The sequence below is a fragment of the Primulina huaijiensis genome, chromosome 5 (genome assembly GCF_012295235.1).
Source record: "Primulina huaijiensis isolate GDHJ02 chromosome 5, ASM1229523v2, whole genome shotgun sequence".
Taxonomy (NCBI): Eukaryota; Viridiplantae; Streptophyta; class Magnoliopsida; order Lamiales; family Gesneriaceae; genus Primulina; species Primulina huaijiensis.
Window position 1 is genome coordinate 18746699 of NC_133310.1, and position 26015 is coordinate 18772713.

At 36.3% G+C, this 26015-nt stretch overlaps 1 protein-coding gene across 5 annotated transcripts; it reads right to left on the reverse strand.

Annotated features, from left to right (window-relative positions):
• Window positions 1-895: 895 nt before the first annotated feature.
• Window positions 896-23437, reverse strand: LOC140976805 (general transcription and DNA repair factor IIH subunit TFB1-1-like). Of its 5 annotated transcripts, none has more exons than XM_073441124.1 (20): window positions 23152-23437; window positions 22311-22389; window positions 21788-21846; window positions 21597-21660; window positions 21325-21451; window positions 11355-11430; window positions 10936-11028; window positions 9763-9807; window positions 8929-8985; window positions 4433-4588; window positions 4252-4317; window positions 3719-3842; window positions 2921-2977; window positions 2709-2836; window positions 2447-2638; window positions 2217-2330; window positions 1973-2032; window positions 1480-1527; window positions 1325-1393; window positions 896-1195 (listed from the first exon to the last, which is right to left on the reverse strand). In XM_073441124.1, exons 1-20 carry the CDS (start codon window positions 23236-23238, stop codon window positions 1109-1111), a joined length of 1788 nt encoding a protein of 595 aa, XP_073297225.1. In that variant the 5' UTR covers window positions 23239-23437; the 3' UTR covers window positions 896-1108. The 5 variants fall into 5 exon arrangements, with proteins under 5 accessions (XP_073297225.1, XP_073297228.1, XP_073297224.1 ...); XM_073441123.1 differs by having other exon boundaries at window positions 897-1195; window positions 1973-2050; XM_073441126.1 differs by lacking the exons at window positions 896-1195; window positions 1325-1393; window positions 1480-1527 and adding an exon at window positions 1709-1848 and having other exon boundaries at window positions 1972-2032.
• Window positions 23438-26015: the final 2578 nt, after the last annotated feature.

A 26015-nucleotide genomic window follows, 5' to 3' on the forward strand; every position in this document is an offset into this window, starting at 1 on the left:
ATCTATGGAAGAATCAAGTGTCCGGTCATGGAAAGAGTGAAACACATTCTCAAATAATGTCATTATATATATATAAGAAAGAGTGAAACACATTCTCAAATAATGTCATTATATATATATNTTTTTAACATGTAAAAAAATTTTAATTTTTAATCAAAGTTTATTCATCTAATAAATGACAAAAATTTTGAATTTTTGAAAAATATTTATTTATTGTTTAAAATTTTGATAAACAAAATATTATATAATTTTTTAAATATTTTGTTCTATTCTTTTTATTGATAACAATTTCACTTAAACAAGATAAATAAATCAATTTAATGATATAATATTGTTATCATCATTTGAGTGTTATCTCAAATAACATAAATATTTTGATATAATAATATTTAAAATTTAAATATATTTATTATATTATACCAATAATTTTAAATAATTATTTACACGCTAATACTTATTAATTTTAGCAATTAATTACATAAAATAACACATCTACATCGCACGGGTAAAATATTAATATGAATTATACAACACTATTTTTTCAATTAAGTGCTAAATTAATACAAAAAATAAATGATTTGTTACGTCAATTATGTTTAATGGCATGAAGAAAATTAATGATTATGTTGGTTTGGGTTGGCAAAAAGCATGTTCCATTATTCATGAATTCGAAAATATTTATTTCTATTAGTTTTTATTCAGAAACTTAACATGCGTACTCTTTCTTATTTATGTTTATATGCTTGTTAAATTTTTAAACATATTACATGGTTTAAAGATGAGATTTTGATTTGAACTATTTAATATTTGTTTCATTAAATGTTAAGGAGGTGGATTTCAATTTAAGGAAATGAATTCAAGACAAGAAGATTATAAATATTTTATAACTAATATCACCAACAAATTATAAATAGATCATGTGTATTCGTGTCTAGAACATGTCTCTCTTACTAGTTCTTTTAAAAAAGGGAAGTACAACGTTTGCATACCTAAGAATTTGAAAAAAAAGGATAGGGATACTCTTCCTGACCACAGTTAACAAAATTTTGTAGAATGTGCAATATACCCATGCAATCTCAATGCGGATAATGACAGATTAAAATTACTCCTACGCCATCCCGTTGAGTCTTTCTCCACTCCTAGCAAGTCTCTTCTGTACATCAGCTTCGTAATGTGTCAAGGCAGCGTCTAGAGCCTGAATCAACAAGTTGCACGCAAATTGGAGTCAGCCGAGAGACGAGAACACAACACAATGCAGGCATCAAATATTTAGAACGAAAAGCAAAAATCTTGATGCAACCTCAATGGGGAGATAATACTATACCTGTTGCATTGGCTGAACTAGAAGCGAAACTTGATGCCTGAAATCCGATTGAACAGATACCTTAATTTCCTGACACCAGATGAAATTTAAAAAAGGTCATATAGGCAATGCAGAATGCATTGACAAGTCAACACATCTAAAAGAACTTCAAGTACCTGCAGCTTTGGATACACTTGTGACATCGCATCTTTCAATCTAGCTACCTGTTAGTGACCGAAGCATTCGAGAGTAAAAATTGATTCAATATTGGTTTGACAAGGGGAATACAATCATCTTCTTTCACTGCAATTTCATCTAAATTAAAGAAAGAGATCAAAGAAACAATTGTAAAACTATTGCACACCCTCAGTTTCATGAGGTTCAAGGTTACGTCGAGGCTCAACCCGTTATAACTTTCTTTTGGTTTCACCAACCAGGGGAAAATCGCTCCCCTCTTCCCAGTCAAATTACCACTCCCTCAGCCAAAAGTTCCTAGCACCTCTAACTTATTCGTCTAAAACATTATGCTGATTATGTGGCAGTCCCATGAAGAAAACACAAGGAGAAGCTCATTGTAGCTTCGTGTCAAGACACGTTGCAATACTTTGTTAGACTAGCTATAAAGAATTCAATAATGGTACCACAATGATTTCAAACGTGAGAACTAACCTTCATATAAAGGTACTTCGTGGTTATCGGGTACGACGACCAAAAGTGCTTCAATAATTCCTGGATAGACGTCGAGTGCTGAAATAAAAGATATTCTCTCACTCGAACATCACCAATGATTGATATGCACAAATTGCCACAAAAAATAAGCTTCATTCAATTGATATAAAAAATTTACTAATGTCATAATTGAAACATTTTGAATGTAGTTATTTAATAAGTATAAGTTTGGGTCAGAGCTTACATGTAATAGTTCCTCTTTAAGAACTTTTGGCAAGCTATCCAAAACACTTCCATGAGGGTTCTTTCCAATATTAAACTTGGTGCTAGAGATGTTCTGGGTCAACACGTTGAGGACCTGTAAACAATAACACAAAGCAGTAAAATTTTGTAGCATCAGCCATTGGTAAAGTATGCAAGCCTCTCTCTTTCATAAACCATATCAAAAAGTGTTCATGAACAAAGTGCCGTTACCTTGAAAGGGACTTCCTGATTCATAAATGGTTCTTTCAGACCTCTTACTCTAACATCAGATATGAGTTCCCTTAAGGAATCATAGGCTTCGCTGGACCTGACACTACGTAATACTGTATATGCACCTGAACCCGCATCCCCCAATGGTTCTAGGGCATTAGCATGTTGAGAATCAAAGTAATCCCGAGGATCCTGTATATAGAAATCAAAAAATTAGAAAATAATAAGATTCTAATGTAATTCCCAAAAAAACAGGTCAAACCTTTATGTGTAGGGGTGCAACTGAAGGGTCTTGAGGCCCCCGAAGATCCTCAATGTCGGCCACTCGAGAAATCCTGTCTGACCGTTCTCGATCCAAATTTCTATCAGATAAATCATTAGCCAATTCAGCTGCAAATATAATTACAAGTCAGCAAGCATACTTATCACAAATAAAAATGGAAACTAAGAAACCCTTGAATTTAAAATACCAACCTTGTTTTGTCCTGATGAGGGCTTCAGCAACAGACCTTGCGTCTCCTAGACCAACATCTATTATCAGATTGTTCAAACAAAAAAAGAAAAAGTCAGGCTGTGCTATAATTCAGCAACGGTACAAAGTAGTTATTTTACGATCTAAACATGTTGAAGTAATTTAATTGGATAATAATGAAACTGCTTTGGATTCTTATAGAGGTGACCGCAATCAACGATGAATAAACAACAAATGAGAAGCAGAATTTGCAACCAGAACAAAACCTGAAGTTTTTTATGGATAATAAAACAAAATTTGATTATAACTCTATGAATAAGCACCCTATTGAATAAGTTATAGCAGACAATGAGATGCTGCAAAGAAGGCTAACACAAGCACATGCTCCCGTGTGCACATACACATGCACTCACCAATGTGCACACTCCAGAAAAATATCTAGACTCTCCAAGGATGACTTGGATACATCACACTAGTCTCACCATCAGAAAACAACATTCCCATCTCTCATAAAATTCAGCTAGCCCTTATTAAATATAGCATTAGCTATGCCACCTACTGGATCTGCACAAAACAAAACAAGTCATGCTGTCTCTAGACTCTCTACATTGCCGGCCAGCAAATGATAATCCCAGTTTCATTCCAGATTCAACAGGTATCAAAAGCAACAAACAAGGCCATACTCTGACAAACCAGAAAATTATTTAAGAACTTCAAGTCACATTGAAAATCTTCACTTCCTAAAAACAGAAAGCCCTACTTATTGATTAATAAGTATTAGAAGGCTCTGAAAAACCAACCTACAACTCTTCCTTGAAGAACAACAGCTGCATGTTGGTTGAGATTTTGTGAGAACGATCTTCGATACGGCTCATATTGAGCATCTAAAACATCCTTGGTATCATCATTAAGTAGACCACGATCCTATGGAGTACGTTTAATGAGAGTAATGAATTCATTGATCAAACTGTAGCATGCCATGAATGCCAATATGCAATTGTACAGAAAAAAATTGCTTAAAGAGAATAAAAATACATTGATCATAGAATAACACGCAATCAATACCAAATTGCAGCTGCAAACATGAGAAAGGGGACAATATATAAAATTCAAATTACAAGAAATGAATGGGAAACTAAATATCAAGGAAATGTCAAATGTCATTAACACAAAAAACTTGTTTTGGATATCAGATATTGTTCATAAACTTGAGAGCAAAAACAACATATTAAATGCAAAGTGGGTCAAAGAAACTAGAAAGCCTCTATTTGGAAAAAAATTCATGGACAAGTTCTAGTAATAAGATTGCAGATTATCAGCACCAAAAATGTACCGGGAGATGTATGTAGTCATCACCCTTATCAGCTTCCATGTCCACAGTTGGATCGACACGCCTGATCTGAAAATTGAGTAACAATTGTCACCAAAATGAGCGAAAGATAATCACAAAAGATACAAGATGCTGGATGAGAATGTCTCAAGCACAATATAAAGAAATTTAATCTCAAAATCACCTTTCTGCGAGCTTCATCAACCAACATCTTGTCTTGCTTCAGAAAAACAGCAAGCTCCTCGTCTAAAGCAGCCTCTGCTGCAGCAGCAACCACATTTCTTGTGCTGTGAAAATATTCTGCTCTTGAGTATTTGGTCCAGAACTCTTTCTCAGTCATCTGGAATAAAATAATAAAATTTATTTTCTAGTGATTTTCGTGGTTATGGCAATACATAACAAACACTTGAACCGCACTATATCTTCAAGGCTTTTGCAAAAGAAAAGGTATACATTCTTGCTATACAAACCACTTATCATTTTCCTAGACAGAATTTTGAACATGATAGCATTGTTTTAACCACAAAATATCACACACATAAATAATTTTCAAAACAGTGACAAAATTTTAAGTCTCTGTCTGTGTGCCATATAACTTGACAAAATTTCACAAAGTAAAATTAGCTGATTCTTTTGCCAAAAAACATTGGATAGCACCGCCCAAAAATGAAATTAGTTTGAAGCACATTAACAGATATGTTACAAATGTTAAATATTATTACTATTTAAGTAACTGAACTCAGTAGATGCTCAACAATCTTTCTATGGGTTTTACAAAATATAAAGATCGTCAAACACAAAAGGCTAGTGAGTTCACAATCTAACTTTGGGTGAAGAATAATAACCATGAAAATAAAAGTTAAGTATAAGAAATACAATCATAGAGATTTTCAAAATATCAAATGATTTCCTATAACCCTGGCCCAAAATCTCTCCCCACTTATTTTTCTCCTAAATATCTACTCTCAGTTTTCTCGGTATTGAAATTCACCTCTCCATCCCCTTAATACTCTTCTCGTTACACACATTGAGTTATGAGGGCATCGATGTGAAGATTTGTAAGGCTCTCTACATCAAAAATATAAATCCTTCTCCTTTCTCTGTAAATATTATTGATGGTTAACAGCTTGACCATCTGTTGGCTTATTTTCCAGACGTTTACCACGGAGAGAATTTGCTGATGGTTCACTATCAGCCCCTGGCCAACGAACAATGGGGCAAAGGGAGGAATTTTCCCCCCAGACTCGACCACCTTCACGAACGTAACCCCTCTCTCATAAATCGCATTAGAATACTATCAAATAACTGATCGGGCTTGGTAGTTTGCCCCAATTATTGAGTCCGAGCCCGAACAATAAGCCCACTAGAGTTGAATTTCCCATTACCAATATTATATCATGTTCATAACCATGTGTTGTCCGTCTCTATGGCCTGTTTCATCCTCAACATCCCTCACCAACTCCATTGTTCGTTTTAATGTAACCGGACCATGGCTACTGACATGGCCCTCCTCGCGTCATCTCGTAAACCACTAAAGAAGCAACCCATTATTTTTTTTTTGATAGGAAACTAATGTTATTAATTATAACTTAAAAAGGATTACATCAGTGGACTAGTAGTCCACTGTGATAATGTCGCAGAACCTACTAAAAATAAATTAGCAATACACATATTCTCAGTGTCTCAACAAATCGAAAAAGGAGACATTCATGAAGTCTTTGTGATTTCCAACCCACATCGCCATGTTGATCTTGATTTTTTCCCAGCAAGTATCTGTGTTTGCCTCCATGTTATCAAAGATTCTTCTGTTTCTCTCCAACCAAACCGTCCAACAAATGCAATGGACCACAACTTGCCAAAAAATTCTTCCTCTATTTCCAGTTGGCTGTCCCAAGTCCATATTGAATAGCTCTTTTGTTGACTTCGGTGTAACCCAAACCAATCGCATCTCTTGCAACGCTCTAGCCCACAGATTTATCGAAAATGGACAGTGGATGAGCAAATGATCTTGATTCTCTGATTCCTTTCTGCACAAGACACAACAGTTGGGACTCAAAGTAATACCAGGACATCTTTGTTGAATCATCTCCGAGGTCGGTAGCTTACCCAGAGTGGCTGTCCAAGAGAAAAGTTGGATTTTGTTTGGGACTGGAACTTTCCAAATAGCATGGAATAATTGGAATGGTAAAACAAGATCATCTGGGAAAAAAGACGCATAGAACGAACTGACTGAAAAAACACCCGAAGAATCCCCGCTCCACTTAATACAATCATCTACCCCTAACCGACTCTAAGGCGACTAAAAGCTCTGACAACTGACCAAACTCGTGATCTCTTACCTCCCTTCTGAAATGAAAATCCCAGGAATGGTTGGACGTGACACTATCAAAATGAACAAAATTTGATATAGGCATATTGTGTAGTGAAGATAATCGAAACAAAGCTGGAAAACAATCTTTAAACGAAGATTCCCTCCACCATCTATCCTCCCAAAATCTAACCTTATTCCTTCCTCTCACAACAGTAGAAACTCTTAATTTAAAAGTCGGGTATATACGGGAAATATACTTCCAAGGGCATCTAAACGTTGTGTTCCTTGCCAACCCCACATCCCACCCATTTTCTTGAAACCCATACTCACTAACAATTATCTTCTTCCATAATGTCCCCTCTTCGTGAAAAAATCTCCACCACCACTTTCCAAGCAATGCCTTATTTCTGAAAATGATTTTCCCAACTCCCAAACCCCTTTTGTGCTTCGGTTTGCATACATCATCCCATGAGATCAAATGAAAGTGTCCATCTCCATCCGCTCCATCCCATAAGAAATTCCTTGAAATCTTATCCATTGAATCCGCAATATTTTTGGGTACCTTGAATAAAGACATAAAATAAATCGGGATTGAATTCAAAACCGATAATATCAATGTTAATTTTCCCCCTCTAGACAAGAATGATTTTTTCCATGTAGCCAATTTTTTCGACATTTTATCCACCATGGGCTGCCAAAACGATGCTTTTAACGGATTGCCTCCCGTATGTAATAGGCTCCTTACCACATCCCAACTGTAGTGCTAACCTTTCAACTTCTCCTATTTCACGGTTAATTCCCAACAAAGCACTCTTTTCCCAATTTATTTTTAATCCGGACATATCACAAAAAGAATCCACCACTTGAACCATGAATCTTATGTGAGCATCGGTCTGCCCGAAAAAGAGCGTGTCATCCGCAAATTGAATGTGAGATATCTCTATCTTGTCTCTACCGACCTCTAACCCCCTTATTTGATTCATTTCCTTAGCTTTGTCAATCAATCTTGCCAACACATCCACCACCAAGTTGAATAGAAAAGGAGATAATGGATCTCCTTGTCGGAGACCTTTGAAAGCCCTAATCTTTCCTCTCGGCCTCCCATTAATCAAAACAGAAAATGATACATTCGATACGCAACCTTTCATCCATGATCTCCATCTACTTCCAAACCCCTTTTTCATTAAAATATAGTCCAAGAATTCCCACCCACATTATCGTATGCCTTTTCGAAATCAACCTTCAATACCCATCCCTTTTTTTTTCTTTCTCCTCCCCTCCTCAAGCAATTCGTTCGCTATAAGTCCACAATCAAGAATCTGTCTCCCCTCAACAAATGCATTTTGAGAATTTGAGACAGTATCCGCTATCACAGTTTTCATCCGCTCTGTTAAGACCTTTGCTATTATCTTGTACAAACTTGTGATTAGGCTTATCGGTCTGAAATCCTTGACTTTGCACGAGTCAACTTTCTTTTTAATCAAGCATATATAAGTCTCATTAGTTGCTCCATTTATGATGCCGCTGTGGAAATGAAAGCATGGATGGCCCATAGATACAAATATAAAGTTGCACCTTATCACATGAGGGAGGGTGTTTCATTAATTTCAAAACATTGTTCAGTTTTGGAAATCCACTCAATTATATCATGACCATCAAAACCAGGTAATTAGACACCTCACATTGTTTGTTTCAGCTCCTCAAATCCTTCATCAAAGGCTTCTCATCTTGGTCTTTGACCTATGGATATAAGGGTTGTTCCACTAGCTTTTTCAAATCATCCACAGCTCCCAATGATTTCCAATTGAATCCAATTTCCCCTTCATGGAAAAAAAACTTACCTTGAGTTATTTTTATCATATTCCTCTAAACACGTCACAATCCTGACAGGGTTCGCTTCTGCACACGTGATCGCCATGATCTTTAGCATGTGAGATCCTGGAAATTGGACCAATTGCTACGACTACAATGTTCTTTAATACTGACATGACGTAACAAAACTGGATAAAGACTATGAACCATATGGAACTATAATTTAAATAATATTAGAATTTCAGCATGAAGCAATCCCTCAATGAAAAGACCCCAAGAGTAGCAACCCTTAACACTAGAAAACACATCAATGCGCTGGTACAAGCTAGAACCCTAAAATTTGATTTTTTTTTTTTAAAAAAAAAACCATGAATGAAGCACCAAAAGTTGAGGAAACCCACTGAAAATCACAAAAGGACATGCGAACATCGCATCAACCATAAAGTTTACTAGTTTGCTAGTGAGTGCAAGGGAGAAGTCAGTGAAGAAGAACCAAAATAAAATATTTGGCAAACAGAAATATCTCAAAATATCTTCAGAAGTCAAGGTATTCTAACCTTGTTTGGGACAAAATTCAAATATGCTTGGCGAACAGCTGGTTTCTCGGCAAATATCTGAATAAAAATTCAGAATCAAAATCCATATGTTAAAAAAGAGTACAGATGCATATACGAAAAATATTTCAAGCATTCAACAATAATTATAATTTACTTGTGAAAAACAACAAAGCAAAGAAAGAGGCACATAAAAGAAAAATATATTTTCAACTTTTGTCTTTCTCCCACTACACATCAGTCATCAGTGGTTTGTTCAAATATTTCACTCTAAATCCAAAAAATTTATATAACTGAAGAAGAGTTGACAACACAAGGTGGTTACCGATTAGTAAGCTTATTCAATAACAAAACATAAAGGGTACACTTATCCTGTAAATCTCATAGATATGTCAGATTTTATGAACTTATTGTGGCATCATACCATTATCATCCCCAAAAAATGGTTATTATAGATTTAAGATCTTAGATATATGTCTCTTCGGAAAACCGCTGCTTAAATTTGAATATTGAAACAATTTTCTGAACCACAAAACTTAAAACAATTGTATCATTTTCTAAAGAATCATAAAGGAAATTGTTTTCCCGATTTTATCATTCAGTTACGCTCCTGTCCCTAGTATAATGGCTAAACATGGCCACATCAATCGTATCCCATAACCCATTTAAGATTGTCTTTTGAATTTTCAACACTAACAAGTGAATTTGATTCAGATACTTCAATTGTTGCCTGTGGTATATGAACTTATCTTGGAGCACACCATCTGGATGAGGTATATTTTCACTTACTGCTGCTACACAGACCAAAAAAACACTGGAAGAAAGAAGGAAACATACCTGATGAATGATCTCTGGTGTCAGGTTAAATGTAACTCTGTTTGACTGAAAACACAACAATTAAAATTGAGATTGACAGGTCCATGTTAAAATAATGGAAGACTGCAGAAACTTATCAGGGTTAACACTTAATACATGCAAATAAAACCTAGGTTTAGAAAGACTGAGCAGCCATTAGTTTGTGCCTGTTCTAACAAGTTTTCAAATACACACACACGCGCAACTTCATAATGCTGCATCTATATTTATTTTTGCAGCCAAAAAAAAAACAAAATCATCCATGACAATCCAAACTCTTTCTTATAATAATTCAGATCCATCAAAGCAAATATTAATTGCCACAATGGGGGTGACATCATATATGTAGCAAATAAAGCTTCAAGTTCCAACTTCACCACTATCCTCCCCACCACCCATGGCCATCCAGAAACAGCACTTTTCTACTCATGAAAATGATGGACCACCAAATCTTCCCATACCAATGTTCCATTGGCATTGACATCTAATGCCCATCAAGAAGACCAAACAATGCCGGAAGAAGAGATGATTGGCCTGATAATATAAAATGCATAACTTATCTCTCTATAGTATCAGCCGAACTCCTAGTTCTTTTTCAATTTTTTAATCACCCCTTTTCTGGTTATCAGGGTGTGAGATGGTTCTGTTTGGGAGAGGATATGGGTGTGAAAGAAACTAAAAGATTAAAAATGAAAAAAACTTCAAGCATGTGAAAGGGTCATGTCATCTCAATCGTCTGTGATAGAACATTGAAGTGGCTTATGCATATTGTGCTGAAAGGGCTACAATGTTGAGTGTAAACCTACCAGCATGCCACGCACCCCTCGGAAAAAAAAAACTTTTCAATCTAATCAAATAAGGGCCAACATTCGGATGACAAGATTCAATTGGACTTAGCAAATCCACTTTTGATTACATAAAACAAGTACATCATAAGAACAACCCTATTTACGCATAAAATGTGTACTCAAACATGTACATATGCATAAGAGTGCCGAAGGGCCAACATTCGGATGACAAGATTGAATTGGACTTAGCAAATCCACTTTTGATTACACAAAACAAGTACATCATAAGAACAACCCAATTTACGCATAAAATGTGTACTCAAACATGTACTTAAGCATAAGAGTGCTGAAGGAGCTAGGTAGGTACCTGGCCATCAGATAATGGTTTTACAGTCCACATTTCATTTTTTAAGGCAACCCACTGTTTTGGCCGTCTGTTGTCATCCAGCTCCAGCAATTTCTGCTCTCAACAGGTGAACAATAATTATTGATTACCAATGTTCCACCAGTAGCTCCTCTAAATCAACTAAATATCACTTCTACCAAACTTATTTCAAGACAATACAAGTGACTATCCGTAAAATAAAAAAAACAATTTGGAATGCAGAAAAAGAAGTCCCAACCACCTTGAAATTTTTATTTTACTTTTTATTAAACCATCTTGAGATTTTGAGAACAAACAAGAAGAAAAAAATAAAGCAGAGGAAAATTTACACCTTCTTTCCTTTTCATTTCTATTTGTTTCTCGTAAATATTTAAAAATGAGTTCAAATTCCAGAAGCGAACCTTCCTTGTCGCCCAGAATTCAGCCTCTGTCAAGATACCTCCAATAACAAACTGCTTGTGAAGTCTCTGCAATTCGCTGCCACGTACATTTTTTAGCATTTTAAATTAAATAGGTGCAGTTAAGAGTATCAAATTCAAACAGCAGAACATAAAGAAGGAAAACAACCCCCTTTTGTTCGCATTGTAAGATAAATTGGTTTAGAAGGGCAAGAAAGAATTCGTTGTGGCCAAAATTGTAGGATATCACTAATAACCTATATTAAACCATAACCACAAATATGACAACCTAAGATTTACTTTAAATATGAAAACATGATACTGAAACGAAGGCTGTAAAACAATCTTGCACAAGAAAATTGCAAAAACAAATATATTTGTTATTATTTTCAGTTAGTTCATGAGCATCATAGCTAACGTTTTGAATATGATGGAATGAAATATAAATCAACTATTTATTGAGCGAGTATCTATAAGCCCACAACATCTCATATACAAGGGCAAAAGGCTATCTCCAAAGTGAAAAAAAGAAGGTATCTAAATAAGTCTTTATTTAGACTTTAATCATCCAGCCATATACAACATCATATTTATACAACTCAGACATGCAAGAAAGAAACAAAAAATCAGGTAGAGAGCAGTGCAAGGGGCAACGTTGGCCAAATAAAACACTCTATATACCTGAATGAATACAGTCAACCATAACCCTGCACTATTAGTATATGACTATTCACTTGAATTCATTAGTATTATACCTTCATCAGTTCCATTAATATGATGAGAAGATAAAGTTGTAGTATATTACCCAGAGGAACCAATTGAAAGTTCAATCAATCATACCTTATTAGATGTCAAGTCATCCATGGGTGGTGTTTTCGGATAAGTAGATCTAGGTGAAATCATGCTTGATCTCAAAAAGATATATGCTAAGAACCCAATAAACCAAAATGTTTGTCTTGTCAGATACTATCAATGCTAATGACAATTTTTTTTATAGGAAACTATATTGTATTCATTAACTATAAGCAAATGATCCACACAGAAAAAAAGAGAAAACAAAAATCCTGATCAAATCAACGACATATATATCTTCAATCCCTCAATAAATCTGATATCGATACTACATGCTTCCAAATCCAACTAGATGCCCTAAACTTAATATTGTCCCAACACTTTTCAACCGACTCTTCTAAGCTGTCAAAAATCTGTCTATTCCGTTCCAACCATAATGACCAACAAATACAATGAACTAATATTGTCCAAAAAATTATACCCTTCATTCCAAGTTTGCGTCTAAGATCTACAACAAATAGCAAATGCGAAGATAAGATCTTGGAGCTTCCCAAACCAAACTCATCTCCTCCAAAGCTCTAAACCAAAGACAGCTCGTGATTAAAGAGTTTTTAATTAAGAATTATTAATAATTAATTAATTGAGGATCAACATGTTGAGATCCACTGAATTTAAAATGGACCACTCAATCTACTTCAAAATACATTATCTCGAGAAATCTAACTAGACGAATGATATTATGACATGTGGCAGATAAGATTGAGTTCGGATCTTCTGAACTACTCCGGATGCAACCTATATATAGAAGTTGATTTCATTGTTTCACATATCGTTTTTCCTCAGCTTCTTTCTCTCTAGTTCTAGCCGTATACCTTATGTTTTTAGCCAATTTTTAAGGCAATTTAGTGTCGGGAAACTTCGGAGCTAGCGTCGACTCGAGGAGAGGTTGGTGAACGGGGATACGAAGATCGAGACATCATCAATGGACTGACGACAGATGCAGATATAATCCTAAAGCCTTGAATAGTGGTTTAAAGATCATTAGGAAGAACTTTGAAGCATGTTTAATAATTCTGGATTTGGCATTATAGTGATTTCAGTATGTTGGTTTGTCTAGGTTCATACGAATAGACTTTCTGTTAGATTGTTTTATTGATGTACGTGATGCACTGACTGAAATATCCAAACGTAGCACACACTTATATGTTGCGTATTTATTTGTTGCATGATACATGTTTTACTGCTTTGACATATTGTGAAAGGGATATCATGTTAGGTCTAATATCTTTTGACATATACCTAGTTTGTTTGGGCCACTCAGCCCTGTTCTATTTCGTGGACGGTTGGTATCGAGAGCTACAATGTCCGACAGGAACTGCACTGGCTCAACGAGAAGTGAAACTTGATCCTTGATATCCGAGTCTTGATGACCCAGAACATTATAAGTCCACGTCTTGATGATGAGTGTGAGAGCCAAAACATGCATATGGCAGATCAAAGACTGTGTACACTCAGACGTCTATATGCTGATCATGAGATTATTGACTTGATCCTTGATATCTGAGCATAATGCATTTCACATGCATCATATCAATTTGTATACTCGTACATTCTCGTATTGAGCTATTGTCGCTCACGTCCTTGTTTTCATCTTGGACACCCCATTCCACAGGGCAGTTCTTAGGTTGGACGGTTCGGACGGTGGTGATCCAGTGTAGGTTTTTTTTTTTTTGATCGGAAACTATAATATTATTAAATTAAAAAAGTTGCGTTTACAGATAGTGGATGAGTCATCCACGGTACACCAGCTTAATAATTTAGTAGTAGAATTTCAAAGGTAAATAAAACGCCAATCCCTAACTAGGTCTGATAAAAGTAAGTGATGAATTTATTCAGACTGTTAGAGCGAGAATTATTCAAAATGCTCTCTCCCTTATTGAGCCCTAATCCAATCGGGTTCTTCTTCCGACCACCTAGATTCTTCAACGCCTAAGTTTTATTGACTTAATCGTCTACCGCTACCGGCGCCGGCCGTCGGCGGGTCCTTTTCGAATCTCAAAATTCAATTTCAAATTTCAAATCTCCATGGTCGTCCTATACATGCTGCGATAATTCACGGCCTCTTCAGATCCGGTAGCTCTCACTAACATTATAGTACCTCCACGTTTGCAAGTCAGGACCAGAACTAATGGCAAGCAGACGCAGGCAACTGGATAGAGAGGAAGCAGTCAAGATTGAGTTTAAAGTGTTCTCGTTTAGGATGGTTAACGGAGGCTCTTCGATTCGGTGCTTGGAAAGAACAAGGAATGCAAGCTATTTACTGGACTTAGTGCGGGAGGAGGCTGGTTGGCTCAACTCAAAAATCAAGAACTTCATACTTAATGCCAAATCATGCTCGGACTTCTCTCGGTACAGAGGAAGAAATGCGCTTGTCACTCTACAGAGATTTGCTAATAGGAGAGGCCGATTCCTAGAGATCTCAAGGTTTAACGCGCTGGGGAGGAAACAGATCATCATTGTGCCAAGCGGGATAAACTCCCAAGGGTGGCTACGAATATCAAATATCCTTAATAAATTATTGGTGGGGATTGCTCCGAGGATGGACCAAGCAATGCGTGATCACAGAATAGGCTCAAACAGAGTTGACCATGCTCAACATACAGTTTGGAATGAAGAAGGGAACTACTGCCGAGGTTTGAAGAAGATCGCTCAGGACGGTGGAAGGAATTGCATCGAAAGGAACCGGAAAGAGGCCCTCATTGTCACTAAAGGAAGAGCTAACGTCTCATGGGAACAGATTGAAACGGTATTAAGTAAGGATGTCAAGAGGAGGATCGAAATTTATCCGTTCCAGGATAACAAAGCAGTATGGTGGCCGGCAAGTCTGAAGGAATTATCCTATTTTGCTCAATTGAAACGAGGATTCTTTGACGGTGGAGTTTCCTTAGCTTTTGAGGAATGGAGTCCTAATATCAACTCAGCTGATACGGCTTACAAGTGTTGCAATAGCTGGATCAGGATCTCTGGATTATCTTGGAATTTATGGACGTTAGATAACTTCAAAACTATTGGGGATCGATGCGGGGGATTGGTGGAGATCAGCAATGATACGTTATCCTTCCGACAACTAGGGGCAGCCAAGATAAAGGTCAAAGGAACTAGAGAAGGGTTTATTCAGAACAGATTGTCTATACTCTTAATCGGGGAATGCTCGAACCTTACAATTACCGTTGATTCCTTCGCTCTTAAGGCGTACGAATCTTACACTAAACAAACATACGCCCAAATATTGATTAATGGCAAGCATAAGGCGGCAGGGTGGGGAAATCCAAATATTCCCAGGACCATCGAAGATAAGGGGGAGTCTACTTGCTGTAACAAGGGTATGATGGGGAAAGAGCAAAGAATTTCGCCTTCAAATTCAGCAAGAGCAGGGTTATCAGAAAATTCACTGTCGGCTAATCAACGGATGGGTAGGAAGGTAGAGAAAATATTAAAAAGAATTGTACCAAAAAATTTAGAGGACTTCAGACATTCTCCAATTCAATCAGTCTCCATCAAAGGAAATGAGGACAAGAACTCACATAAGCCTGCCGATCCAAACAAGTTGCTGCCACCCTACGGACAAACCTACGGCAGAAGGAATAACAAATCAATCATCGAGGATGTGATGTTAAATGAAGTCGGGGGGTTGAACGGGGATGAACTGAACAGGGAGGAATTGAGCAAGATAGGGGATATCGATCTTGATGATGAAGAGGATTATAATTTTGATGATCAACAAGACGACCTTAGGAATGATAATTTTCATTATTCGGAAGATGGAAGCGAAATATCGTCTCAAGCAGAACTTAAGGGCAATACCGATACAGATGATGTGGAGATTCATGAAATGTTCACACAGGAAGAAGAAAATACGCCCATCTCAGAGCCATCTTTTCTTGAAAACACTAAACCTCTAGTGGGTAAGGTATTTTCCTGCTTCCATTCATCGAGTCTTAACCATTCTTTCAAACTTCATGCTTTTCTTCCCGCGTCTTTCTCTGCTCTGGGGTTTTCTAGTGGGTTGATAGGAGGCGTGCAAGCAAACTTACTTGACAAGTCGGGTTACGAGAGTGAAGCTTCCAAAAGAAAGGTAGTGAAGGTCAGTTTTAGGGAGGAAAAGGAAACTAGGGATGTGGGATCAGAGTACATTTCGAAGAAGGAATACAAAAATACTTCGGGCAGCTTAAGCAAAGAATTGAGCAGGCTTAAATGGGGGATCAATTATGAGAAAGGTTCGAGTTCGAAGGGAACAAACAGGTTGATATGAAGATATGCTCGTGGAACATTAGGGGTGGAGGGTCCTCAAGAAGAAGAGAATTAGTACGAAGGGTTATTAGAAAGGAAAATCCAGACATCGTTGTGGTCCTAGAGACTAAGAAAATTGTGGTTGATCGTTGTTTTGTTGCAAGTTTGTGGAAATCAAGATTCGTCGATTGGGTCAATTTACCAGCGGAAGGAAGATCTGGGGGAATTCTAGTGATGTGGGATCCTAGAGTGGTCCTCGTAAATGACAATCTGCTCGGAAACTTCACAGTATCTATTGAAATTAAGTGGAAAGATGACATCAATTGGTGGTTCACAGCAGTGTACGGCCCATGCAAGCCAAGACAAAGAGATTTATTTTGGGATGAATTAGCGGGTCTGAATTCCATTTGTCGAGATAAGTGGTGCGTAGGAGGAGATTTTAATGTGGTTCGAAACTTGAGCGAAAAAATGAATAGCACTTCATATACCACAAGTATGTACTGCTTTGACAAGCTAATAGAGGAATTGGATCTGCACGACTCTCCTCGACTGAATGCTAAGTTTACTTGGTCAAACTTCCGGGCTAATCCAATTTGTTGCAGACTTGATAGGTTTTTCATATCAGGGGGTTGGAAAAACATCTTCCCTTCGTTCAGACAAACGGTGCTACCAAGAATTACATCGGATCACCACCCCATCTGGTTGGACACTGCAAAATTGAGATGGGGTCCTTCACCGTTCAGGTTCGAGAATGCTTGGTTGTTGCACCACAAATTCAAAGAGGAGGTTGCAGCATGGTGGAATACAGGTAGCACGCAGGGATGGGAAGGTTATAGATTCATGACTAAACTCAAAGAAATAAAAAAAAAAGAAAAAAAATGGAACATTGAGGTCTTCGGTGATGTGAATATCAGAATTTCGGAGTTGCAAAACAAAATTGCGCAGCTGGACGAAAGAGAGGCGCAAGGAAATTGGTCTGCTAACTTACAAGAGCAACGAAGAGAGGCTAGATGTGAGCTGGAAACTTTATACATCCGAAAATTTCAAACGGAGAGTCAAAAAGCTAAAGTGAAATGGCTCAAAGAAGGGGACCAAAACACTAAGTTTTTCCACTCATTGTTGACTGGCCGAAGGAATAGAGCAATGATCGATAAGATAGAGTTGGAAGATGGGTCGGTGGTTTTAGAAGAAGAAGAGATTGAGAACAAAATCGTTGGTTTTTACAAATATCTATATAGGGCATCGGAAGGTGACGGTACGGGTATTGAGGGGTTGGAGTGGAGGCCAATAGATTCAGTCGAGGCAGAACAATTGGAGGTGAATTTTTTGGAGGAGGAGATCAGAGGAGCGGTGTTTGATTGCGATGGATTCAAAGCACCGGGCCCGGATGGTTTTACATTGGCGTTCTACCAGAGGAATTGGGAAACAGTTAAAACGGATCTTATGAAAGTATTCGCTGAATTCTTTGAGGGAGGAATTGTCAATGGATCTACGAATGAAAACTATATCTGCCTTATACCAAAGAAACAAGAAGCGATGAAGATTAGAGACTTTAGACCAATCAGTCTAACAACGAGTTTATACAAAATTTTGGCAAAAGTTTTGACAAACAGATTGAAGGTGGTGATGAGTAACACAATAGCGGAAAGTCAATGTGCATTCATAAAAGGAAGACAGAGAACTGATTGCTGTCTAATCGCCAACGAAGTTGTGGAAGAGTATAGAAGGAAAGAGAAAAAAGGCTGGATATTGAAAGTTGATTTGGAAAAAGCTTATGATAATGTTGACTGGAGATTTGTTGATTTTGTGCTTAAAAAGAAAGGGTTTGGAGAAAAATGGAGGAAGTGGATTAAGGGTTGCATCTCTAATGTCTCGTTCTCGATATTCATCAACGGAAGAACACGGGGTAAGTTTAAAGGGGAAAGAGGACTCAGACAAGGAGACCCATTATCTCCTTTCTTATTTAATTTAGTGATTGATGGACTGGGGCGGTTGGTAGATAAGGCCAAGGCAGATAATGTTGTAAGAGGACTCGTGGTTGGGAGGGACAAAATCGAAATTTCACACATCCAGTTTGCAGATGATACGCTATTCCTTGTACAATCTGAAAGTCATTTGATGGAAGCGGTGGAGATACTGAAAGTGTTTTGCAATAAATCAGGACTTAAAATTAACTTTGAAAAAACATCAATTTTGGGTTTGAACTACTCGGATGAGGATGTTGATAGGATGGCAAGAACAATTGGGTGCAAGAAGGAGCAATGGCCGATTAAGTATCTTGGGGCATCTCTGGGAGGTAACCCGATGAAAATGGAATTCTGGGAACCCGTTGTTTCAAAAATGGCAAAAAAATTGGCAAGTTGGAAAAAGTCATTTCTATCAAGAGGAGGTCGGTTGACATTGATTAAATCGGTACTAAGTGCCATGCCGACCTATTTTATGTCCCTTTTCAAGGTACGTAATCGAGTGGCACAACGTATGGAAAAATTAATGAGGAACTTTTTGTGGGATGGACCCGATGGAGAGACGCACTACCATGTTGTTAGTTGGGAACAAGTGTGCAAGCCGAAAGAGATGGGAGGTCTTGGTTTGGGTAACATACGGTTGAGAAATTTGGCCCTTTTAGGTAAATGGTGGTGGAGATGCGCAGTGGAGCAAGATTCTTTGTGGAAAAAAGTTTTGGGAAGCATTTATGGAATTCAAGAAAATGGAAGCGACATAAGGTTGGCGAGGAATTCCACCTTGAGAAGCCCTTGGAAGTTTATCTCTCGTTCTTACTCGACTTGTCATCAGTTGATTGGCACGGTGCTTAAGGGGGGGAATTTCCTCCGCTTTTGGGAGGATAGGTGGGTGGGATTGTTGCCCTTCAAAGAGCGTTTTCCTAATCTTTTCCGTCTTTCATTGTCGAATAACAAGCCAGTCAATCAATTTTATTCTGTCGATGACTCTCAGGGTGTATCTAACTTTCAGTGGGATGTGCGGTTCAGAAGAGGGTTAAACAACATAGAGTTGGGAGAGTTTAGTGATCTTTTAGGTGTCTTAGACTCAGTTAGGTTGTGCGTGGGGTTAGTGGACATTCGGGTTTGGTTAGGAAATCCTTCTGGTGCTTTTTCGGTCTCATCTCTTTATGAATCTTTTTTCTCAGTTAACTCATCTCGTGACTTCCCATACTATCCTAACATCTGGCAAGTTCCAATACCACTAAAGGTAAAGGTGTTTTCTTGGATTGTGGCTTTGAGAAAATTGCAGACTTGTGATGCGGTGCATAAACGAAGGCCGGACAGTGTATTATCACCCCAGTGGTGTACTCTATGCAAGGAAACCGGGGAGAACCAAGATCATATTTTGTTGCATTGTTCATACACGACTAGAATATGGATCAAAGTTATGCACCAACTTCGATTCGAGTGGATTTTCCCAAGCAGATCGAAAGACATGTTTGTCATGGAACCGGGATTCCTAAAGGGGAAGGGACTTCATAAATTTTGGTACATAGTAGTCCATTGCATCTTTTGGTCAATCTGGATGGAGCGCAACAATAGAATCTTCAGGGATAGAGATGACTCGTGGGAAGATCTATGGGAGAAGATCAAATTCAGAGTGGCTAGTTGGACGATCGTTTTACCACAGTTTCAGCATATGACGGTCTCGGACATTGTTAGAGATTTGGGTTTTCTTTATTGTTAGCAAATTTGTGATAGAGTGCTATAGGATTTCTACTGTCGAGTTTGAACTTTGATGTTGTGCAATGTGGACGGCTCATCCACTAAATTTGTAAACTCATTTAACATTATAATAAATCTTAGTTTCTGATCAAAAAAAAAAGTAAGTGATGAAACACTGGCACGGTAGTTGTCCATTTTGCTACCCTGAATCTAATCTTCTCCCATAATTCATCCGACGAGTCTTCTTTGTCACTGAAAATTCTGTTATTGCGCTCCATCCATGTCGACCAAAAGATACAATGCACAATGATGTACCAGAAAATCCTTGCTCCCCTTCCAAAGTGAATTCCGTTTTCCATGACAAACATATCTCTGGAAGATGCTGGAAAAACCCACTCGAATCCAAGGTGTTGCATAACCCTATTCCAAATGCGTCTCGTAAAAGAACAGTGTATCAGAAGATGATCTTGATTCTCCTCACTTGTCTTGCACAATATGCAGCACTGTGGACATAAGACCTGACTCGGTTGTCTCTTCTGTAAAGTGTCACAAGTTTGCAATTTGCCCAGAGCAACTATCCAAGAAAAGACCTTTACCTTTTGTGGGATCGGTACTTTCCAAACGTTAGTGAAGTAAGCTGAGAAATGATTATGATTTCGTGCAATATTATGATTTCGATATAGTTGTATTAACTTTTAAGACTAAGATTATTGTTATGTTTACATTTGGGATGTAAGATAATTAGGTTATTTGGTTTCCGTTGTTTAATTGTTGGTATAAAGTTTTAATCATGCATGCTTATTATTCTGTTTAGTAGTGGTTAGGGCAAGGGCTTTATAGAATAAGCAGATGATCCTGATTCTCCACTTCTTTCTTGCACATCACACACTAATTCAGACACAAAGCACACGAAGGCCGCTTCTTCTACATCATCTCACAAGTTGGCAGACTTGAAACTTTGGTGGGATCGGAGCTTTCCAAATGACATGAAAGAGAAAAAATAAAGGAAAACCACTTATCGGAAATAAAAACTCACACAAAGATTTGACTGAGAATACTCCTGAAGGATCCCGTCCCAAACCCAGATATCATCAACATCTCAACCAATATGATCCTTTCTAAAGATCCCAGTAAGAGCTCGACTCATTCACTTCCTCATTCCTCTCTAAAGATCCTAGCAAAGAGCTCAACTCATTGACTATTAAATTGTATGAAAATGCGTTCACCTTTTTTCCTGAAGTAGCTTAATTCGACACTCCATTTCTGATGTGCTAAGTTGTTCAGTACCAACTGGTGCCGCAGGCTTGTCAGAGGTCACTCCTCCAACTTCACTGTGAAATGCAATGGCAGTGGCTGCACATAAGTAAGCAATTACCAATGTGTCAGGTTAATTAGCTACTTAAAAGGGAAAAGAAGAGGCATGCTTGAATCTCATACTCCTTAGCGGAATAATTTAATGTAAGTCCCTTTGGCATATTCAATTGTGATTGTAACTCACCAACAAAGTCCCGACACACATCACGATCCGGAAAATTATCGAACTCAAGAATATAATTTCCACCCTGAAACAACACAAATGGCATGCTTGTTAATTAGATCAAAACCAAGGCGGACAGTAACATTTCACTCCACAAAGGTGCTTAATAAGAGTCTCGAACTGAATCAGATCTTTAATTTATAACAACAAACTTGGTCCTGAGTAAGATTCAGTAGGGCCTGTTTAGCACCTTCCTTGGTAAATTTGTGTCCTGCAACTTGCAAATGAAGATAATTAAAGACATCTCAGGGTCATTGTTGCACTTCAATAATGAAAAACGAGACAAGGATACACAATTAAGTTGGAGAGAATGGGTATTCAATTAATTTTAATTTTTTAGTTTTTTAACATGGTTTAAAGATGATATACGTTTTTTTTTAAAGGACGGAACATGGTCTATAGATTTGAAATTATTTTCAATACCATGGACTTGGACAAAGAACTCAAATCTATGAGAAATCTTTCAATAACATAAGGATCTTTCAATCGTCGTATTTTTTTCCACTACATGAGGATGGTTTACCAGGGTGTTACGCTAATAGTAATATCTTTAACTGCTGCTTCCATGTCAAAATTGATAACAAAACTCAAAACCATAATTTAGAAGAAAGTATCAATTTAGAAGAAAGTATCCAAGGGTCCAAACAGAAAGGGAAATTGATAAGACATAAGAACCTTTAATCATCCCAAATTCCACGTTCAGCTTTGCAGATGATTTTGGATCACTGGGTATAAACACAAACCTTTCCATAGTCTGGATACAAACACAGAAAATAATAATATTGATTATTGACACCATAAGACAGAAAAACTTTATTAGGGTTCAATATTTGATGCATTATCAAAACTGCTCAAAATATGATAGTAGCTATATAAAAAACCATAGGAAATAAAAAGTTGTTTGAACAGGTTAGCGCCCATTGTGTTGCAACTGCAAATTTAGAAATTGAAGAATTTGGAATTAAATGCTTAGGCACTTTTGATGCCTCTGGAAGCTGTGAACAAGGGAAATACAAATATATACCAATCCAAAGCAAATCCAATTTGTTGCGCTCAATTCACTAAATATTTTGTGAAGAAATTTTTGCACAACTCATAGATTTGATTGTGTGAATTCCTCAGCGGGAGCACCAATTGTCAGCAATTATTATGTCGTGATTGGAAACTTAAAGTCATATAATTTTGAATTGATAGTCGCAGTGTTTTGGGACAAATGTTCTGCCTATCGATTTCTCCCATTCAGAAGAATAATTTATACACATGATACCAACCAAGAATACTCATTCCACCAAATGCATTTACTGGATCCTCATTGTTGGGTCGTAACTCGTAACAGATGGTAAGAAAGACAGCCTTATGAAATGTGGCGAGAAACTGTTGTTCATGTCGCTCATCACCCATTACATCACATACAAACCATTGATTTGATGAAATAGCAGAGCTCAAAATTGAATAACAAGTACGATTGTAACCAGAAATCAGATAAAACATGGGAAATTCAATAAGAGTTCATCACCAATTTGAGAACGCCAGGAACACCGGGGTCCTTGACAGAAGACTTGTACTTAGCGCGTTTCATCACCTGCTTATCCATCACAGGCATGCATCCAACCCAACGGCGGCGACAATGATTCAACTGACGAATCCAATGAACGGATTATCTACAACATTTGCCAAGTTAAAATTGAATCGTGGAGGATTAGGTTTTCCATCGCGTTTAATGAGCAATGGGGAGATTCGTGAAGGGACGGCATTGCGAGTCACTCGGTGATTGGTAATGGGTATTTAGCAAAATTGGCAGGGCTGTTTCCAAAAATTTTTTTAAAAAAAGATTTCTCTTATTTTTGAAAATTTTTAAATACATTTGGAGATGATATTTTTAAAAATAAGTTTGATGAAAATTATTCTTTCAAAAATACATGATTAGCAAAAGTATGCATATAGTCATACATCATAATTTCAAAATTCTTTCAAATAGGTCAAAATTTAATAAATAGGTCTACCTTGTTCAAAGAGTTTCAAGTTTTTTAATTTTTATTTAGGTAACATGGTCTTATCTTACAGATAATATGTCTTTTCACGGATAACATTGTATTTGTTTATTTATTCCAAGGAGTTTTGTCACTACACCATTTGCAACTTTTATTGATTAATAATGTTATAAAAATAAATAACACAAAATGAAAATCAATCGACATCAATCCTCATGTGATGAAAATCAGTCAACACCCATCCACATGAATTATTAGTAAGTCGACACCAACTTATATGAACTTTAAATTAGTTGACACCAATCCACATGAAACTGAAAATCAGTCAAACACATTCTATTCAGTCGACACCAGTTTACCTGAAGTAAAATTCAGTATAAATCAGTCTACATGAATTGAAATATGTCAAAACCGGTCAAGAAGCAATCAGCGTGAACTAAAAATTAGTCAAAATCAATTTCGCATGAAGTGAAAATCAATCAAAATCCGTCTAAACATAATTTCATTTGAAAAATATTCAACAAAAGACTAAAAAATGCGCAAAACACCAAACGATGAACAAACATCGGAAAATAAATTTAAAGTTGGGTGCTTGTTTGCTGGCTGAAACCATCATAGAATAATATAAGAAATAAATATTGAGATATGGGTAAAGGGAAAAAAGAATGAAGAAATATTTACAATGTAGCGCTCTCATCCGAGTCACTACTAAACATACATACTAATAAGCATGAATGATTATACTTGATAACAACAATTAAACAGCGGAAACCAAATAACTTAATCTTCTTTTAATCTAAACATAACAAAACAATAATCACAGTCTTAATCTTTAATACAACCAAATCAAAATCATAATCATGTACGAGAATACGATAAACAAAATAAAACCTTAACTAGATCAACTCAGAAAACCCAACTGCTATAGCCACAGCCCTGTCCGAACCGTCTAACATAAGATCTACACCATGAAATAGGGTGTCCATTGAGATCAAAATATTATCAATAAACTTTAGACCGCTTTCCTATTAATGTCATATAAATTCTCTCTGGAACAACCCCTGGACGTAGTACTTTGATCTCATAGTTTTGAGAAAATAACTAATTTGCTAAAATTTCATTTCTTATTCATATTTGATTTATTAATCCATTTTATTGTACTATTTAAAAATACTTATTTTGAAGTTTTTCTTTTTCAGGGTACAAAATCTTTTGAATTTATTGGTTGATCATACTTCTGACGTATTTTAGATTTACTTGTATGATAAGATATGGTCATGCATGACATCAATTTATTGCATAAGTTTCAGACACCTAAACCTCTTCCAAGGTTTTATTATTTTTTATGTCACAATCTGTTAATTTTGACATATTAGTTATTCTAGAATTTCTTTAAAAGGGGTTATTATTTTTAGATTTAACCTAATTAAATATAGTGTTTCAGACGAGAAAACAAAAATCATTCAACTAGAACAATTATAAGTGTTGAACAATATATCTCATCTATTAACACATTATATCAAATAATATATTTGAAAACTAAACTTTGGACTTCAGGTTTAATTTATATTTCACAGGGATTTATATAATAAATTCTCATTAATATACATTTAGTTTTCATGTTTCTCTCCCTCAATGTTGGAAAACATTGATTTACTAAAATAACAACTGAAAAACTATGTCATAACAACCTCATTGTTATTGATTCAATTTACTAAAATAACAGCTGAAAAAATGTGTAATAAAAACTTCATTGTTATTGATTCAAAATACTTCTGCATAATTTCCAACATATTTCAATGTCTTTTAGAGAGTCAATAGTGCATTTTTCGCGTAATCAATAATTTTGGCTGAAGCAAAAAATCAACAAAAATTAGTTGACATTATATCTATAATATTTGCTGCATAAAACATAATACATCCTCAAAAAATAACATATTATTTTCAAAATCAATGGTTTAATAGTTGATTGGAGGCATTCGATAATTAGTCAAAAAAATCATTTTTACTGATTGTATATTCTAAAAATTATTATTTAAAAATTATTATCAGTAAATAATTTTTGTAAACATTGGGTTGCAAGTCACGTGCCCACACATATAGTTACTTATTAATTCCATAAAATATAGGGATTGAATTACAATTTGAACTATTGATAGTAATACTAGATATAATAAATTAACGCACGAGAACTCTTAAAATTATAAAATTTCCTTGGTTCTTTGATTCAAGAATATTTTTTTTTTATCAATAAAAGAACTTCCGGTTATTTGAATAATACCTTTATATAATATCAATATTTTATTATATTATTGTGTAATTGTGATGTCAAAGTCTATAAAATTATTTGTATCAATGACCTATTATTGATATAAAAGTTTCTAGTTTG